Source organism: Mustela nigripes, chromosome X (assembly GCF_022355385.1).
Source record: "Mustela nigripes isolate SB6536 chromosome X, MUSNIG.SB6536, whole genome shotgun sequence".
Classification (NCBI taxonomy): domain Eukaryota; kingdom Metazoa; phylum Chordata; class Mammalia; order Carnivora; family Mustelidae; genus Mustela; species Mustela nigripes.
Window position 1 is genome coordinate 112,808,190 of NC_081575.1, and position 18,463 is coordinate 112,826,652.

The window sequence follows — 18,463 nt, forward strand, 5'->3', positions numbered from 1 at the left end:
CTGGGCCACCCAGGTGCCCCAACTGGGAGATTTTTATAGCAAATAGTCCGGTGTTCCAGTAGCCTTAATTTATTTAAAAAAAAAAAAACACCTTTCACATAAATTGATGGGAAGAACCTAACTCCCTTAACACCCCCCTTCCCCCACCACCATTCTTGGCTCCCACTCAGTCATAGTGACAGAAGATTTGTCTGCACATGTTGTGTCCATTCCCCAACATCCTCGGTACTCTCAGCCTGGTGTCCAGCCCCATCAGTGCCTAGAGTCACCACCGATTTCCATGTCATCAAACCCAGAGGTCATCTTTTCTTTTCACGTTGACTCTTCCTCTACGTGGGTTGACTGCTTCCTCCTTCTCCACACCCTCTTTCCTCTCTTTGGTCTCTGAGATAATAGGTCCTTTTGTCTCCAGGTGCACCTTGCTCTTTCAGTTTCCTTTCTCAGGTATGTCCCTTTCCTCTATAAGACCCCTACATGTTCAAGTTCCCTGGATCTCAGTCCTGAGTCCTCTTTCGTCATACATCCCCTCCGTAAATGATCTTGTCCATCCCATGGATGTAGATGCCATTGACAGTCTTACAACTCCCACACTGATACTCACAGTGCAGGGCTTAACTCTGAGCTCTGTGTACTCATTTATTCAACTACCTCCTTGACATCTCCTTTTTCATGTTCCCAGGCCTGTCCCATGTAAAATAGCAGAAGTTGAATCCTTGTTCCTCCTAGTCTCACATGTCTGACAATGAAAACTCCTTTCCCTTCCAGTCTTTTCGATTTTAATAAATGAGTGGCACTCACTGCTCAAAGAAGAAACATGGTGGTCATCCTTATTCCTTCTCCTCCCCAACCCACATCCAGTCCATTTGCAAAACCTCTCTATTTCTACAATATATTTTAAATTTATCTACATTACTCCTATCCCATTACTTGTCCAGTCCTGGATAAACCCACTGTAGCTGCCTCTTCAGGAGTCTCCTGTCTCCTGTTCTTACTCCCTTCCAGTTCTCCAAATTATGGCTCAAGACTCCTGTCTGAGATAAAAACTGGATCTGTGTGTTCCTGTTGTACTTTTTTACCCCCCTGTAGTACTTTTAAAGAAATCCCAGATATCTTACAACGGTGTGTTTTCTGACTCTGAACTCATCTCTGTGTCTGCATATCACTCTCCTCTTACTGCCTTAAGGCCTTTGCACAGGCCATACTCCTTTCTCTGACTGGAAACCTTTTACCCTCCATTCTATTTATTTAAGGCCTTCCATTACTCTCCTGATTTTCTCTCTCTCCACCCTATTTATTTCTTTTATAACAGTGTGATTTTATATTTAATTTGTTCCATTGTCTTCCTCACTAGAAAGGAAATGCAACAAAGCCTGAGCAGATCTGTTATTCAACAATATACGTATCCAGTGACTAACACACTACATGTTCTCAATCAGTATGTCTTGAATGAGGGAACTAATAAATAAATGGACACTTAGCTGGGAATGAGCAGATATTTTATGAAATGGGATATGCAGATGGCCTAATTAATACAGAGGAAGCAGATAGAATAGTGCCTGGTGTATATCTAAGCCCTTACATATTTAGCTATTGTTAATATTTTTAAAAGTTTTTATTTATTTGACCCACAGAGAGAGAGAGCACACACAAGCCGGGGTAGTGGCAGAGGGAGAGAGAGCAGCAGACTCCCTGCTGAGCAGGGAACCCAATTCAGGGCTCAATCCCAGAACCCTGGGAGTATGACCTGAGCCAAAGGCAGACGCTTAACTGACTGAGCTACCCAGGTGCCTGGCTATTGTTATTCTTATATTAATAGTACTTAATAGTACTATCACTCAAAGTTATAGCAACATCAAAAGAGCAAGAAGATAACAATTCTGCTTCTTAAATTAGCTAAAATTTAAAAATATAAGACAGTCAACATTTTGATGAAATGGGTACTTTTTACAGGTAGTTACCAAGTGATTTGATTAAAAAAAACAATTTGGGTGAGAGCAATTTAGTTAGTATAAAAGTTGGTCAAAATGATTTTTTCGTTCAAAAACAAGAACTGCTAGACCTTGGCTGTTCAGATATTGGTGTTTGTACTGTGGAGGTGGTGCCTTTAAACTTATTTCTAGATTAAGTCTTTTTCCTTATTTTTTCTTTTTGTGTATTTTTTCAAAGATTTTCAGATATTTTTTCTTTTCCTTTCCTTTTTTTCCCCTTCATAATTAATCCTTCCCTTCTGTATTTGTGACAGGGGTGTATTGGAGAAAAAAATCTAAATATGCAGCAATAGGTGATTTGTTGGGATGAGTTAATAACTTTCTAACAATTGGGGGTTAAATAGGGGGGAAAAAAACAACATTTAGAGCATGTAGTTGAAAAACTGCCCTGTGGTGTAGAAAAAAATCCCAAGACTGGAGAAACCAGTGACTAACAGTAGGCTCGTTCAGCAAAATTGCTGTTCTGTCATGTGATTGTGTTGACCAGTTTGCTTTTGGCCACATGACATTCAGCCATAAATCTACAGATATATCAAGAGCCATTATAATGTCTAGACCTCTGGGCTCAAAATTTCACTGTGAAGGAAAAAAAAAATAGAAATTTGGTCAAAGATTAATGTGCATAGGAGGAGTTAAGATGGTGGAGGAGTTGGGGGCCCCTGAGCTTGTCTCATCCTTCAAACACAGCTAGATAGGTATTAAATCATTCTGAACACCCAAGAAATCAGTTGGAGGTCTGAGAGTCTACAAGAGGATAAACGACTATCTTTTGGAAAGTGGAAGATCTAGAGAGTTGACGTGGGGGAATTAAAGCTGCAGATATGGCAGCGGGGAGAGCCTGCTTACGGAGACTACTGCAAAGTGTTATAAGCAGCAGAGCACAAAATCCGAACTTTTAGAAGTCCGCTACCATGGCGAACGTGCCTGGCTTAAAGGTGCTTAGATGGTGAGGTGGGGAAGAATCCCAGTGGGTCACAGCATGGTCCGAGGATCCCCTGGGTCACAAGAGTGGGTGGTGCCGTCCTATTGCAGTGTTCCCAGGATGCTGGCTGAGAGGAGTGGGTCTTGGTGCCTGTTTTCTGCTCTGTTTTGACATAAGCTGTAAACCACTGTGAGGTCATGTGACCACTTTCCTGGGACCAGCCAGGAAATGGCAAAAGCATAGTGAGACCCTCCCCCAGGGGAACAGAGCTTGTCCGTGTCCCAGGAATCCCAAAATTTGGACTTTTGAAACTCAGTCACACACCTGAGATCAAAAAACTGAGACATAGGCAGGGTGCATGCAGGTTTCAGGTGGAAACCAGGGACATAAGTAGGGTGATTGGTTGTTCTGTGTGGGCTCACTGAAGAGTGGTGGGGGGCGAACTTTCAACTCCAGGGCTAGAGAGCAGAGTGCCACCATATCCCACTATATTCATCCCTCTCATCAGCACTGGAAGCCTTCAGGGAGCAAAACAACGCCACCTAGTGCAGGCTGGAGCCACTTACACCAAACCCTACGCCCCTGCACTCTGGAGGCGCATTTCCCCTAAAATAAGTCATTCTGAGAAATAGCCCAGCAGGATCCTCCCCCAGAAAGCTCGCACAAACAACTCGCTTGAACCAAGTCTCCTGATCAGGGAGTACTACAAAGCTTCAGGTCTAGGGAAAATAGGATATAGCTTTCTTTTTATTTTTATTTTTTACCTTTTAATTGTTTTTTCATTTCTTTTCTTTTATTTTTTTTTCAATTCCCTTTTTAAGGGAATTTTTTTTCTTTTTTTATAATTTAAAAAATCTCATACATATACATATATATGTACACACACACTTTATATATTTATATTTTTGTTTATTTTCAGGGTTTTTGGGGGTGTGGAATCTGGATTCTTTTAACAAGCAGACCAAAACACACCCAAGATCTAGTTTTGTTTTGTTTTGTTTTTTCCTTTGTCTTTCGTTTTGTGTTTTTGTTTTTCTTCTTTCTTCTTTTCTTTTCTGGACAAAATGATGAGACAGAGAAATTCATCCCAAAAGAAAAAAAATAGGAAGTAGAACAGCCAGGGATTTAATTAGTACAGATAAAAGTAAGATGTCTGAATGAGAATTTGAAACAATCATTATAAGGGTATTGGCTGGTCTTGAAAAAAACATAGAAGACCCTAGAGAATCCCTTACTGTAGAGATAAAAGAACTAAAATCTAGTCAGGCCAAAATTAAAAATACTATAGCTGAGACACAATCCCAAATGGAGACCATAAAAATGAGGATGGACAAAGCAGAGGTGCAAATCAGTGATACAGAAGATAAAATTATGCAAAATAATGAAGCTGAAAAGAAGAGGGAAAGAAAGGTAATGGACCATGAAGGTAGATTTAGGGAACTCAATGACCTATAAAGACATAATAACATTTGTTATCATACAAGTCCCAGAAGATGAACAGAGAGAGAAAGGCCAGAAGGTTTATTTGAACAAATTATAGCAGAAAACTTCCCTAATCTGGGAAAGGACACAGACATCAAAATTCCATAAGCACAGAGAATTCCCGTTGAATTCTACAAAAGCCGACCATTGCTAAGACATCAGTCAGATTCACAAAATACACTGACAAGGAAAGAATCTTGAAAGCAGCAAGGGGAAAAAAGTCTTGAACCTACAAGGGAAGACAGATGAGGTTAGGAGCAGATCTTTCAACAGCAATGTGGAAGGTAAGAAGAGAGTGGCATGAATACTAATGTGCTGAATGGGAAAAATACACAGCCAAGCATTCTTTATCCAGCAAGGGTGTCATTCAGAGTAGAAAGAGAAGTCGTTTCCCAGACAAACAAAACCTAAAGGAGTTTGTGACCAGCCCTGCCACTTATTTTAAGGGGTCTCTTTAAGTGGAGGAAAAAAGACCAAAAGCAACAAATACTAGAGAGGACCAGAGAACAGTCACCAGAAACACCAACTCTACAGGTAACACGATAGCACTAAATTTGTGTCTTTCATTAATCACTCAATGTAAATGCTCCAATCAAAAGATATAGGGATCAGAATGGACCAAAAAACCACAATCCATCTATATGCAGCCTACAGGAGACTCATTTTAGATCTAAAGATATTCGCAGATTGAAAGTGAAAGGATGGAGAACCATCTATCATACTGATGGACATCAGAACAAAGCTGGAGTAGCCATACTTATATCAGACAAACTAGATTTTATTTTTCTTTGGTTTCTTAAAAGATTTAATTTATTTTTTTGGACCAGGGGATGGGCAGAGAGAGAGGGAGAGAACCTCAAACAGAATCACTGCTGAGCGCAGAGCCTGACACGGGCCTTGATCTTACCACTGTGAGATCATGACCTGAAATGAAATCAAGAGTTGGACACTTAACCAACTGAGCTACCCAGGTCCCCCTGGACAAACTAGATTTTAAAACAAAGACTGTAACAGATGAAGAAGGGCATTAAATCATAATTAAGGGGTCTATCCATCAAGAAGATGTAACAATTGCAAATATTTTTATATCAGCTTGGGAGCACCCAAATATGTAAATCAATTACTAATAACCATAAAGAAACTCCTTGATTATAACACAATAATAGTAGAGGACTTTAAGACCCTGCTCACAGCAATGGACAAATCATCTAAGCAGAAAGTCAACAAGGAAACAATGGCTTTGAATGACACACTGGACCAGATGAACTTAACAGATATATTCAAAATATTTCATTCTAAAGCAGCAGTATACATGTTCTTTTCGAGTGTGCATGGAACATTCTCCAGAACAGATAACATACTGGATCACAAGTCAGCCCTCACCAAGTACAAAAAGATCAAGATCATACCATGCATATTTTCCTACCAAAACACTATGAAACTTGAAGTCAACCACAAGAAAAAAATTAGAAAGACATCAAATACAGAGAGGTTAAAGAACATTCTACTAAAGAATGAATGGGTTAACTAGGAAAGTAAAGAAGAAATAAAGAAATACGTGAAAGCAAATGAGAATGAAAATATGACAGTCCAAAAGCTTTGGGATGCAGCAAAGGCAGTTCTAAGAGGGAAGTATATTGCAACACAGGCCTACCTCAAGAAACAGGAAAAGTTTCAAGAGATACCACCTAAACTTAAGCCTAAGGAGCTAGAAAAGGAACAGAAAATAAATCAAAGAGCCAGGAGAAGAAGGGTAAATAAAGATTAGAGCAGAAGTGAGAAATATAAAATTAAAAAACCACCAGAATTGATGAACAAAACTAAGAGCTGGTTCTTTAAAAGAATTAATAAAATTGATAAACCCCAAGCCAGACTTACTAAAAAGAAAAGAGAAAAGACCCAAACAGATAAAATCGCGAATGAGAGAGATCACAGCCAACACCACAAAAATACAAAGAATTAGAATACTACGAGAAATTACATGCCAACAAACTGGACAACCTGGAAGAAATGGGCAAATTCCTAGAGACCTATGAATTACCAAAACTGAAAGGGGAAGAAATAGAAAATTTGAACAGACTTATAACCAGCAAAGAAATTAAGTCAGTATCGAAAATCTCCCAGCAAACAAAAGTCCTGGGCCAGATAACTTCCCAGGGAAATTCTACCAGACATTTAAAGAAGAGTTAATACCTATTCTATTCCAAAAAGTAGAAATGGAAGGAAAACTTCCAAACTTGTTTTATGAAACCAGCATCACCTTGATCCCCAAACCAGACAAAGACCCCACTAAAAAGGAGAATTACAGACCAATATCCCTGATGAGCATGGATGCAAAAATTCTCAACAAAATACTAGCAAATTCAACAGTACATTAAAAGAATTATTCACCATGATCAAGTGGGGTTTATTCCTGGCCTTCAGGGGTGGTTCAGTATTTGCAAATCAATCAACATGAGACACCACATTAATAAAAGAAAGGATAAGAACGATATGGTCCTGTCAATAGATGCAGAAAAAGCATTTAACAGAATACAGCATCCTTTCTTGATAAAAACCCTCAACAAGGTAGGGATAGAGGGAACTTAACATCATAAAGGCCACATATGAAAGACTTACAACTAATATCATCCTCACTGCGGAGAAACTAAGAGCCTTTCCCCTATGGTCAGAAACAAGACAACAAGGCCATTCCCACCATTACTTTTAAACATAGCACTGGAAGTCAAAGCCTCAGCATTCAGACAACAAAAGGAAATAAAGGGCATCCAAATTAGCAAGGAAGAATTCAGACTTGTACTGTTTGCTGACAACATGAGACTCTACGCAGAAAACCTGAATGACTCCACCAAAGAATTTCTAGAACTAATCCATGAATTCAGCAAAGTTGCAAGATATAAACTCAATGTGCAGAAATCTGTTTCATCTCTATACACCAATAATGAAGCAGCAGGAAAAGATATCAAGGAATCGTGCTATTTGCAATTGCACCCAAAACAGTAAGATACCTAGGAATAAACCTAACTAAAGAGGTAAAAGATCTGTACTCTGAAAACTATAGATAACTTATGAAAGGAATTGAAGAGAACACAAAGAAATGGAAAAGCATTCCATGCTCATGGATTGAAAGAACAAACATTGTTAAAATGTGTATAGTACCCAAAGCAATCTACACATTTCATGCAATTCCTGTCAAAATACCACCAGCATTTTTCACGGAGCTAGAACAAACAATCCTAGAATTGGTATGATACCACAGAAGACCCTAAATAGTCAAAACAATTCTAAAAAGAAAAAAATGAGAGGCATCACAATTCTCGATTTCAAGCTCTATTACAAAGCTGTAGCCATCAAGACAGTATGGTACCGGCACAAAAACAGACACATAGATCAATGGAACAGAAAAGAGAACTCAGAAATGGACCCACAACTCTATGGCCGACTAATTGTTGACAAAGCAGGAAAGAATAGCTAATGGAAAAAAGACAGCCTCTTTAAAAAATGGTGTTGGGAAAACTGGACAGCCACATGCAGAAGAATGAAACTGGACCACTTTCATATACCATACACAAAAGTTGATTCAGAATGGATGAAAGACCTCAACACAAGATAGGAAGCCGTCAGAATCCTAGAGGAGAACACAGACAGCAACCTCTTTGACGTCAGCTGTAACAACTTCTTACTAGACCCGTTGCTGGAGGCAAGGGAAACAAAAGCAAAAAGGAGCTATTTGGGACTTCATCAAGATAAAAACTTTCTGCCCAGCAAAGGAAACAATCAAAACTAAAGGGCAGCCTGCAGAATAGGAGAAGATACTTGGGAACATATCTGATAAAGGGCTAGTATCCAAAATCTATAAAGTACTTCTCAAAGTCAACACCCAAACAATAAATAATCCAGTTAAGAAATGGGCACAAGTCATGGATAGACATTTCTCCAAAGAAGACATCCAGATGGTGAACAGATCCATAAAAAGATGCTCCACATCACTCATCAACAGGGAAATACAAATCAAAACCACAATGAGACATCACCTCACACCAGTCAGGATGGCTAAAATTAGCAACACAAGACACAACAGATGTTGGCGAGGATGCGGAGAAAAGGGAACCCTCCCACACTATTGGTGGGATTGCAAACTGGTGCAGCCACTCTGGAGAACAGCATGGAGGGTCCTCAGCAAGTTAAAAATAGAATTCTTCTACAATCTAGCAACTGCACTGCTAGGTATTTACTCAAAAGATATAAACATACAGCTTGAAAGGGGAACATGCACCCCAGTGCTTGCAGTAGCATTATCAACAATAGCCAAACTATGGAGAAAGCCCAATTGTCCATCAACTAATGAATGGGTAGGGAAGATCGTGTGTGTGTGTGTGTGTGTGTGTGTGTGTGCGCGCGCGCGCGCACACGCTGGAGTATTAGCCGTCAAAGAGAATGAAATCTTGCCATTTGCAACAACATGGATGGAACTAGAGTGTATTATGCTAAGTGAAATCAGACAATGACAAATATCCTATGATCTCACCCATGTGTGGAATTTAAGAAAGAAAACCTAAACATGGGACAGGGGAAAAGAGATAAAGGAGAAAGGGATACAAACCATAAGAGATACTTAGCAATAGAGAACACACTGAGGGTTGATGGAGGGAGGTGGATGGGGGATGGGCATTAAGGCAAGCACTTGTGATGAGCACTGGGTGTTGTATGTAAGTGATAAGTCACTGAATTCTACTCCAGAAACCAGTATTGCTCTGTATGGTCAATAACTAAAACTTAAATTTAAAAAAGATCTATTTGCAAAGATATTTATCAGAAGTTAGCAATGATGGCAAAAAAAAAAAAAAAAAAAAAGACCCAAACCATAAACCATAACAGTATCCAACAGTAAGGGGTTGATCCAACATGAGGGCGAGGGTCCTGGAATCGGTAGAAATTCTGCTTCTTTCCCTTCTAGGGTTTTGAGAGTTTGCACTTGTTCGAACAATCACTTAGAGGAATTTGCTTAAGCAACAGACAGTAAGACTGAGCATCAGAGTGCCTTTTCTAAAAATAACCAAATCATAAAAGATTTTTGAAATCCTTCCCACAGAGAAGAGGGAATGCTTTTATTACAGCTCTGACATGTGACAAATTGCTACCACTTGCTTTTAGGGACAGCCCGCGTGGCGGCAAAATTAGCAGCATGCAGTGATTAGTGGATGGCAGTGACATGTGAAAGGAGCAGAGGCGAAAGGAAGGAGACCTCCTGTGCCATGGTCACACGCAGCAACCGGTGTGGTATGCTCGCTCCTTTCTTGTGGGAAGACGTTTTTTTAAGCCACATGGCTTCCATGTGGAAGCGATTTCATCTCCTTAATTAAGATCACATTTACGAATACAGGCAGAGCCAGGAAGCCGCCTTGACAAGGGTATCATAGCAAAAGCCAGGGTAAGCAGGAAGTCTTTGAAGGATCTAAGATGAAGGTAGCTGGGGTTCGGAAGGAAGTGGTTTTGTATACCTTGTTTAGTCTTGCTTATTTTGTGGTCATTACTGGAGTGGCGTGGTAGGTTCATTAAAGGTTTAATCCTGACATTTAGAGAGAACGACCGACAAGGCTCGTCTGGATTTGGTAGCACCCCTGATGTTGTGGGTTAGCCAGAATTTACCCTTGACCCCTTCTGAATAGTTTTACGTTACCTTCTGGAAGCTTTGCCGACGTATTTGAACTCGTAAGATTTTAAGCAATTAGATTTTTCAAATGCAGACTACAACCTTGGAAGATAAGTTTCCTTGATACTTTTAAGAGAAATATGAAATGAGAAGAAGGACAAAAGAGGAGTAGCCTTGAATTTTAGGACCTGTGCAGGCAGTATTGGTCAGGACCAGAACATGGAAAAAGAAAAAGATAAAGAAAACAATTTCACTGATGGACTTGAAGTGCCTTAGTTCTCTGTTCATGCTGAAATGAATTTGTAGAATAATATTTTATTTTAGGTTTTCATGGACTGATTTATTTTAATCCTGTGAAAATAGGTATACATTGATAACTAAGTTTTAACCAAGAAAGTATGATTTGTTTGTTTAAATTCTCATTCAGGGAATTGGAGGACCAACCTTATTCATAGTTTAGTACTATCCACAAAAATAAAACAGAACACAGGAAAGAATGTCCTAATGGGGATCTTTCTTTATGGTTCCAAATCAACAGTGTGTGTAATAGGAAAATTAAATCTAGGTTTGCTCAAAGTGCATTCAAGCCTGGCGTTATCTTTGAGTTTAATGAACATAATTTACATTTGCTATTTCAACAGAGTTACCATGAAAGATCCAAATTTTAAAAAAAACCTATCTGCTTTTCAAAAACTATGTGTATATAACATGTATAAATATACACCTACACACACTCATGGGAACAGCTTCCAGATTGATTTTATCTCATCTTGGATTAAGTGAAACAATAATATACAATTAGGTTTGGGGTAGTTGTTTATTCAAGACGTGAGTAATATTAACACTTGCAATGCTCCCATTTTCAATACAAAAAAGGATATTAAAATTGGGATTCTCTTTTAGGCTGTAGATGTAAAAAATACTTTCAGAATGAATTAAAAATTTCCCTTTAGGGGCGCCTGGGTGGCTCAGTGGGTTAAGCCGCTGCCTTCGGCTCAGGTCATGATCTCAGGGTCCTGGGATCGAGTCCCGCATCGGGCTCTCTGCTCAGCAGGGAGTCTGCTTCCTCCTCTCTCTCTCTCTGCCTGCCTCTCTGCCTACTTGTGATCTCTCTCTGTCAAATAAATAAATAAAATCTTTAAAAAAAAAATCCCTTTAGCCCTTTTCACACTGTGGCTTTATAATGTATCTCACTGGTTTCTGTTTAGATTTTTGTTAATAAGTACAGAAGTATAGAATTCTGTGCGTGTTTACGTTTGCCCATGGGGGTCTGTGTAGTGGCTGGCGGTCTTAGTGAGATAGGCTACCATTTTTTGGACACTATGGATGAGGCTGAGAAGCTTGAGGCAGGAAGAAAAGAAAAAGAGCTAGCCAGGAGGGCAGGACTGGTGTCTGCGGTGGAAGGCAAGGGTAGAGCAAGTTAACTAGTGGTTCCCCACTCACTTCCTACTGCTCTACCTTGCCCCAGACACATTCTCCCTTCTCGGCAGCTCTAGTCTGAGAAATCAGAAGGAAACTTTCAACAGACCATAAAAGACTCTTAATCTCAGGAAACATACTGGGGGTTGCTGGAGGGGAGAGGGGTAGAAGGGATGGGGAGAAGGGAAGGGAAGGGTAGAAGGGAGGTAGAAGGGGGTAGAAGGGAAGGGGCTGGACATTGCGCAGGGTATGTGCGGTGGTGAGTGCTGGGTGCTGTGTAAGACTGATGATTCACAGACCTGTACCCCTGAAACAAATAAAATGTTCTGTGTTGATTAAAAAGATAATAAAAAATAGAGCTTTCAAAATTAGAACGTGAAGGTAAACATTAATTTTCTGACTTGGAATTTTAGGACTGTACATGGGTTTAAACATCAGTGAGTCCTATCATGAGATATTTCAGATGAGTGAACTAAGCCCAGTAGAAGATAAGTGCTTTGTTAGGCAGCGGGAAAAGCAATGCTGGCCTCAGTGCCTCTGGGTTTCCAGTTCAAGAATGTTTTTATGACTATATTCTGGGAAGATTTGAGTAAAAATTAAACTAAGGGCCTCTTTCTCATCAATCCCTTTGCTGTAGGCAGAGATACTGCGTCTGCTACTGAGGCAGAAGTTAGAAAGACAGTTAAGTGAAATAGGGCTTATTTTTCTAGAGGAGAACCAAATACTGCCCAGGCAGAAGAACCATCAATGTTATGTGAAGTTGACCCGTGACATTTCATTTTATTTATTTATTTTTAAGTAGTCTTTACCTTCAACAAGGGGCTCAAACTCAAGACCCCAAGATCAAGAGTCGCATGTTCCACCCACTGAGCCAGCCAGGCGCCCCTACCCTTGATCTTTTTGGAAGTAATTTTAGAAGATGTCATAAAAACAAAAACAAAACAAAACAAAAAAAACAGATCCTTTCCAGATGGTGCCATATACACACCTAACGATCGTAGAGAATTAGATCCCGTGTCCCATGGGTGCCACCCTTGTTTTCCATACGTTTCAACATCTTCAGATTGATGGTGAATGTTTGGGTTCAGGCTGCACCCGGTGCCCTAAGTCTTTCTGGGTTTCTTTTATGCAGGTGCAGGGGAGTTTGCTTTTGCTGTCTTTGAAGCTGCGTGGATGCAGCTTGGCCTTCTAATCCACATAAAACCACCTACCAGACCTTTTAAAACCCAAAGCTTCACAAATGAGATACTCATAGGAAAGGGAATAGTCTTCTGGTCACATTATTTACAGTTCTCTCTTCCAAAATTTAATGCACAGACATACACTTTGGCTATACCAAATCCCCTGTCCTGAAGGAGGCATTTTACTGCACAGAGGTAAAGATATTGATGAGTAGTACCCTGTGTATACTGTAAATAATTGTATTACTATGCATGGGATTTTTCCATTATGAAAATGAGTCAATAAATATTTATTGAATACCTACTATGTGGCGGGCACTGTGGGTTGGCCCGAGGTGAAAAGGCAACAATATTCATGTCCTCATAGTGTTTACAGAAATACTGTGCAAAATGATGCCTTTATCAAGGATAGTAAAGCATTCTAGGCTCTGGATTCTCTTTTGGTCTATTTATACATGCATGTTTTTAATCAATGTGAGCTTTCTATTAAAATAGAATAAGACACAGAAAAGTGCACAGATCAAGTGTATATCTCAGAACAATTTTCACCCAGTGAACACACCCATGAAACCAGAAGCCAGGTCAAGAGGCAGACTGTGCTTGACCCCAGCTGAAGTGAGGAATAACTTTAATTTTGGATAGGTGCTATGGTTTTTTTTTCTTTTTCAGTCTAAGATTTACACTCGCACACCAACCTTATATTTGGACTTCAAACAGGATGCTGGAGCCAAGCACTGCCAGCCTATTCCTAAAGGTATGATGACTTCTGGGATTTCATCAAAAGAAAAAAAACAAGAGGCTACTTTCTCAGAAATGAGCTCATTTCTGAACCTCAGCACAAGATTCTGTGAACTTCGTTTATGCATAAGTACATTTAGCAAATATCGCTGGGGCTTTTCGAGCAAAGAAGATCAGATAGAATTCATAGAATGTTAGGGCTGGACTGTCTGCCCCCTTCCCCCCACCCCTGTTTTACAGGTGTAAACGCTAAGACCCAACAGAGTAGTTACTTGTTCAAGTCTTCATGAGGACTTGCTGGACAAGGCAGGACTTTTACCCATGTCTCCTGATTTCCCGGTCCCCGGTGCCTCTAAGTGTTCCTGGAAGCAAATTCCAACCTTGTCACTTATGAACAGGTGTGCCCCTGATGGAGATATAGGGATCCCTTGATAAAAGTATTATTATGGATGACTTACCTTTAAGTCGACTTTCAAATTCAAAGACTACTTAGAAAACTGCCAAATGTCTAAGTCCAATTTTGTTTATTTATTTATTTAAAGATTTTATTTACTTAGCACAAGTGGCAGGAGGGCGAGAGGGAGAGAGAAAATCTCAAGCAGACTCCCCACCAAGCGTGGAGCTCCATGCGGGGCTGGATCTCATGACTCTGAGACCATGACCCGAGTTTGAAGCCAAGAGTTGGATGCTCAATTGACTGAGTCACCCAAGAACCCCCACCCCGCGAAGGCCAATTTTATTTTTAAAAATGGTAGCACCTGAGGTCATTAGGCATTCACCTCGAATCCATTATTTTCTTCTTTGGTTTTGTGGTTCTGGCTATTTTAAGGTGCAGAAAAACTTTTTAATTAATACACTTAAACATATGCCTACCCCTTAAAACACATTTTTTTAAATAACAGTAAGGATGAAAGCACGTATTTTTTTAATGGATTTTATTTTTTTTTAAATTCAATTTTATTTATTTATTAGAGAGAGAGAGAGAACATGAGAGGGGAGAAGGTCAGAGGGAGAAGCAGACTCCCCATGGAGCTGGGAGCCCGATGCAGGACTTGATCCCAGGACTCGCAAATCATGACCTGAGCCAAAGGCAGTCACTGAACCAGCTGTCCCACCCAGGCACCCTAAATGGATTTTATTGTTAGGTAACTTCTACACCCAACATGCGGCTTGAACTCACAGCCTCAACATCGAGTTGCGTGTTTTTCTGACTGAGCCAGCCAGCTGCCCCTGAAAGCACATATGCTTTAACCATTAGTGCAGTGCTTTTGCTTTTCCTTTTGACTTTGCTTCCCTCCAGTTCCTTCCAGTACCTTCCCTATACATCCCAGCTCTAGGATGTATCCTAGATATATACTCAGATTAGATCTCATAGTGGCGACACCCTGGGCTATGGGTTGGATGTGATGCATCGTCTCTAAGCGGGTCCTCCCTTCGTCCCTAGTGCTTGGCCATCCTTGTCCACCTGTCCTTCCACACAGGGACTTATTTTAATGCAGTGGTTTTCCAGAGATGGTCGCAAGGTAGATGCACATTTAATTTCAAAACACATTGTCAGACAAGCACAATCTCACTTTCCATCGGGAACATCTGAGAGCGTCAGCTGCTTGGTGACCCCACTGACACTAAGCTGCTGGTTCCTGTTGAGTTTTCTTCTACCCTTAGTCACTACTCTATATGGCCTCACAAGAGAATGTGATATGTCACTTGAAAAGGGTAGACTTCGGTTTTAGTTCATCCTTATAAATTCTAAACCTGAGATTGGTTTTCAAAAACATTTTTGGAGCAGGGCGCCTGGGTGGCTCAGTGGGTTAAAGCCTCTGCCTTCGGCTCGGGTCATGGTCTCAGGGTCCTGGGATGGAGCCGCGCATCGGGCTTTCTGCTCAGCAGGGACCTGCTTCCTCCTCTCTCTGCCTGCCTCTCTGCCTACTTGTGATTTCTGTCTGTCAAATAAATAAATAAAATCTTTAAAAAAAATTTTGGAGGGATGCCAAAGCTAGTGGCTTAGAAACGCACGTTTATCACTGAGTCAGTATAAACCCATTTGCAACAAGTCTGTTATAAACCCAGCTATGAAGCCGAAGGACCTGTCCTTTCTAAGACATCACTCCAATTATATGTGTCCCCTCTTTTCCTCAGAGTCTCTGTCTTTGTCACACACACACACACACACACACACACACACATCCCTGTTTACATTACATTCAGTGACAAATCCAGAGTTTGGGGCATCTCTGCCCAGCACCAGATAAACAATTTAATTCTGGTATATATATGGCACTAATTATTTACAGATTTGATACTTGCGGCTGCCTGCAGTCAGTCATATTGACTGGCGAAATCATGTTGCATAAATTTTATTATTAAGTTGTTTAAGTCAAGGTCACCCTGTGTCCTTTTTTTTTTTTTTTTTAAGCCACTTTTCTCGGCCAAATTCCATTATGAAACCCAAGGACTGTTTAAATTCATTTTATTTGGGTGCTTTGCTGCAGCCAGTATTTCTTAAAATGTGTCTGTCATTGTCTGGGTCCTGGACATATTTTGTTTGTAATATTTTAATTGTTTTGTTACTCATGGTAAGGGGATTTGACATGGATGTCTGGGTTATGTTTGGCTTTTGGCATGAGCTCCGCAATCTCACTGAGCTAATATTGACATCATTGTATCATCACCAAAGCAGTGGGCTAGAACTAGAGGCAAGACATCGCACCCCCAATTCCAGGGAAATACAGATTTCCCGAGGGACATCCCATTAAGGGTGGTTGGAAGCATTTCTCATGAATCAGACTGGGTTTTATCTGAATTCTTTCCCATAAATAGTATAAGAATTGGTTTTTACCATCTCTGTCTTGCCTTTTTTAAGGCCTGTTCTTGTGGAGTTGGGCTAATCCCGCAGAAAACAGATGTTTTATGCAGTGATGGTTTGGAAGGGAGCTGGTTGCATGAACAGAGCATCACTTACAAAGAATCCAATTTGTCAGGGCTCTGACAATCCCACATTCCTTTAACACTGGCTGCACGTTTTTCATGTTAGTTCTTGGCTGAAATAGGAATAAGTAGTTGTTTTTTGGTTGGTTGGTTGGTTGGTTTGTTTTTGCCATGACTTTTACCATCTCTTACAAATCAATCTGATTTTCCTTGCTGCAAACTGACTTACAGACAACACTTTTATCATTCACTGAGAAGCACCAAATCTGTATTTCTAGGAGAATACCAGTCTTGCCCAAGAGACTTGGGCCTTCTGGTCCTCATGTCCCCTTTGTCTTCTGATGGCATCAAAGTGTGGCTCTGAACAGCGCCTCTGTGGCTCCCCCCATCTTCCTGCACCGGGATTCTACCACGATGCGTGCATGCTTTCATTTTATTTAAGATTTTATTTATCTATCTGACAGAGAGAGCACAAGTAGGCAGAATGGCAGGCAGAGGGAGAGGGAGAAGCAGGCTCCCTGCTGAGCAGAGAACCCGATGCGGGGCTTGATCCCAGAACCCTGAGATCTTGACCTGAGCCAAAGGCAGAGGCTTAACCCACTGAGCCACCCAGGTACCCCTTTCTGTTACTAGGTATTTAAAGGCATGATCTACAATGTTAAAAATCAACAATGGTTATGGCATGGAAAAACTTCATCGTGTAAGTATTTTTCGCTTCCCCAATCTTTTAGTTTTCTTTACAGTAAATATCCATCACTCCCCCCATTTCTGCTCTCCAGGAGAGTAGCTTGGATAGTCCAGGTGGCCCCAGTATATAATCAAAGGGTCTGTGTAAAAGAAGGAGGAAGCGAGAGTCCGAGGGAAAGGTGTGATGGTGGAAACATAAGTCCAGGTGATGCCGTTGCTTCTTTTGAAAATGGGAGGGGGGCCTTCGGCCAAGCAGGAGGGCAACCTCTAGAAGTTAGAAAAGGCAGGTAAGTGCATTTCCCCCTAGAGCCTCCAGAAGGATGGCTGTCCTACTAGTACCTTGATTTTAGGACCTGGAGACCCATCTTTGGACACCCCCCCCCCAGAATTATTAGATAACAAGGTTGTATTGTTTTAAGCCAGCAAGTTTTGGTGATTGTTATAGCAACCATAGGAAACGCATACGTTCTCTTAAATATTGTCAACATATTTTTGCTTTGGCAGGAGGAACAAACAGAAAGGAGCCCTGTCAATTACATTGCACTAGAACTGGGGGGAAAATAGAAATCAGCGCTTCAGAGTGCTTTTTGAAAAAGTAGATTGTAGGGGCACGTGGGTGGCAGAGTCGGTGAAATGTCTGACTCTTGGTTTTGGCTCAGATCGTGACCTCAGGGCCCTGCTCTCAGCATGAAGTCTGTTTGGGATTCTCTCTTCCTTCGCCCTCTCCCCGCCCACCCCCACTCCCTGCTCTTGCTCTAAAATAAATTAATATATCTTTTTTTTTTTTTAAAAAGAAAGTGGATTTTAATGCTGTGCATACAGTAGCTACTCTGTAAATCCAATTAGGATCCGCTCAAATAAATATTCCTGTATTACTTATCCATGTTGCTCTCTAACAAATTACTCCCAAATGTAGTGGTTTAAGATCACATTTGTTATCTCACACTTTAGCTGTGGTCTCTGGCTCAGGGGCTCGTACAAGGTCAGCGGGGCCGCAGCAATCCCAGGGCTGGACTGGGAAGGATGCGCTTCCCAGCCCACACCCCCATGGCTGGGGACAGCCCTCAGTTTCTTGGGGTTGTTGGCTGTGGCCAGCTGTCACTTCCTTGCCACGTGGGCCTCTCCCTAGGATGGCTCACAACATGGCCCCTGGCTTGATCAGAGCCTACGAGTGAGAGAAGAAGAGTGAACATATGGAAACCAGAGGCTGTCACCCGATATCAAAAGCAACATCCCATTACTTTTGCCCATTCTGCTGGTTAGAACCAGGCCACTAGGTGCAGCCCCGGCTCAGAGAAGAGAGGATTACCGAGGGCATGACTATGAGGCAGGCGGTGTCTTCAAGTCAACTTGCCAAGCTTACGATCTCGAGTCAGAGCGCCAGACATTTTTCCATATGGTCAGTGACTCGAAAATGAAGTCATGTTTCTTTTTCTCTTATGATTTCTTTCTTTTTTTTTTTTTT

General features: G+C 41.0%; 1 protein-coding gene across 1 annotated transcript in view; it reads left to right on the forward strand.

Annotated features, from left to right (window-relative positions):
* Positions 1–18,463, forward strand: part of PIR (pirin) — a 112,777-nt gene that overhangs the window by 58,525 nt on the left and 35,789 nt on the right. The window contains exon 5 of the mRNA XM_059385630.1: positions 13,315–13,399. Within this exon, the coding sequence (XP_059241613.1) occupies positions 13,315–13,399 (85 nt within the window). The remainder of the gene's footprint in view (positions 1–13,314; positions 13,400–18,463) is intronic.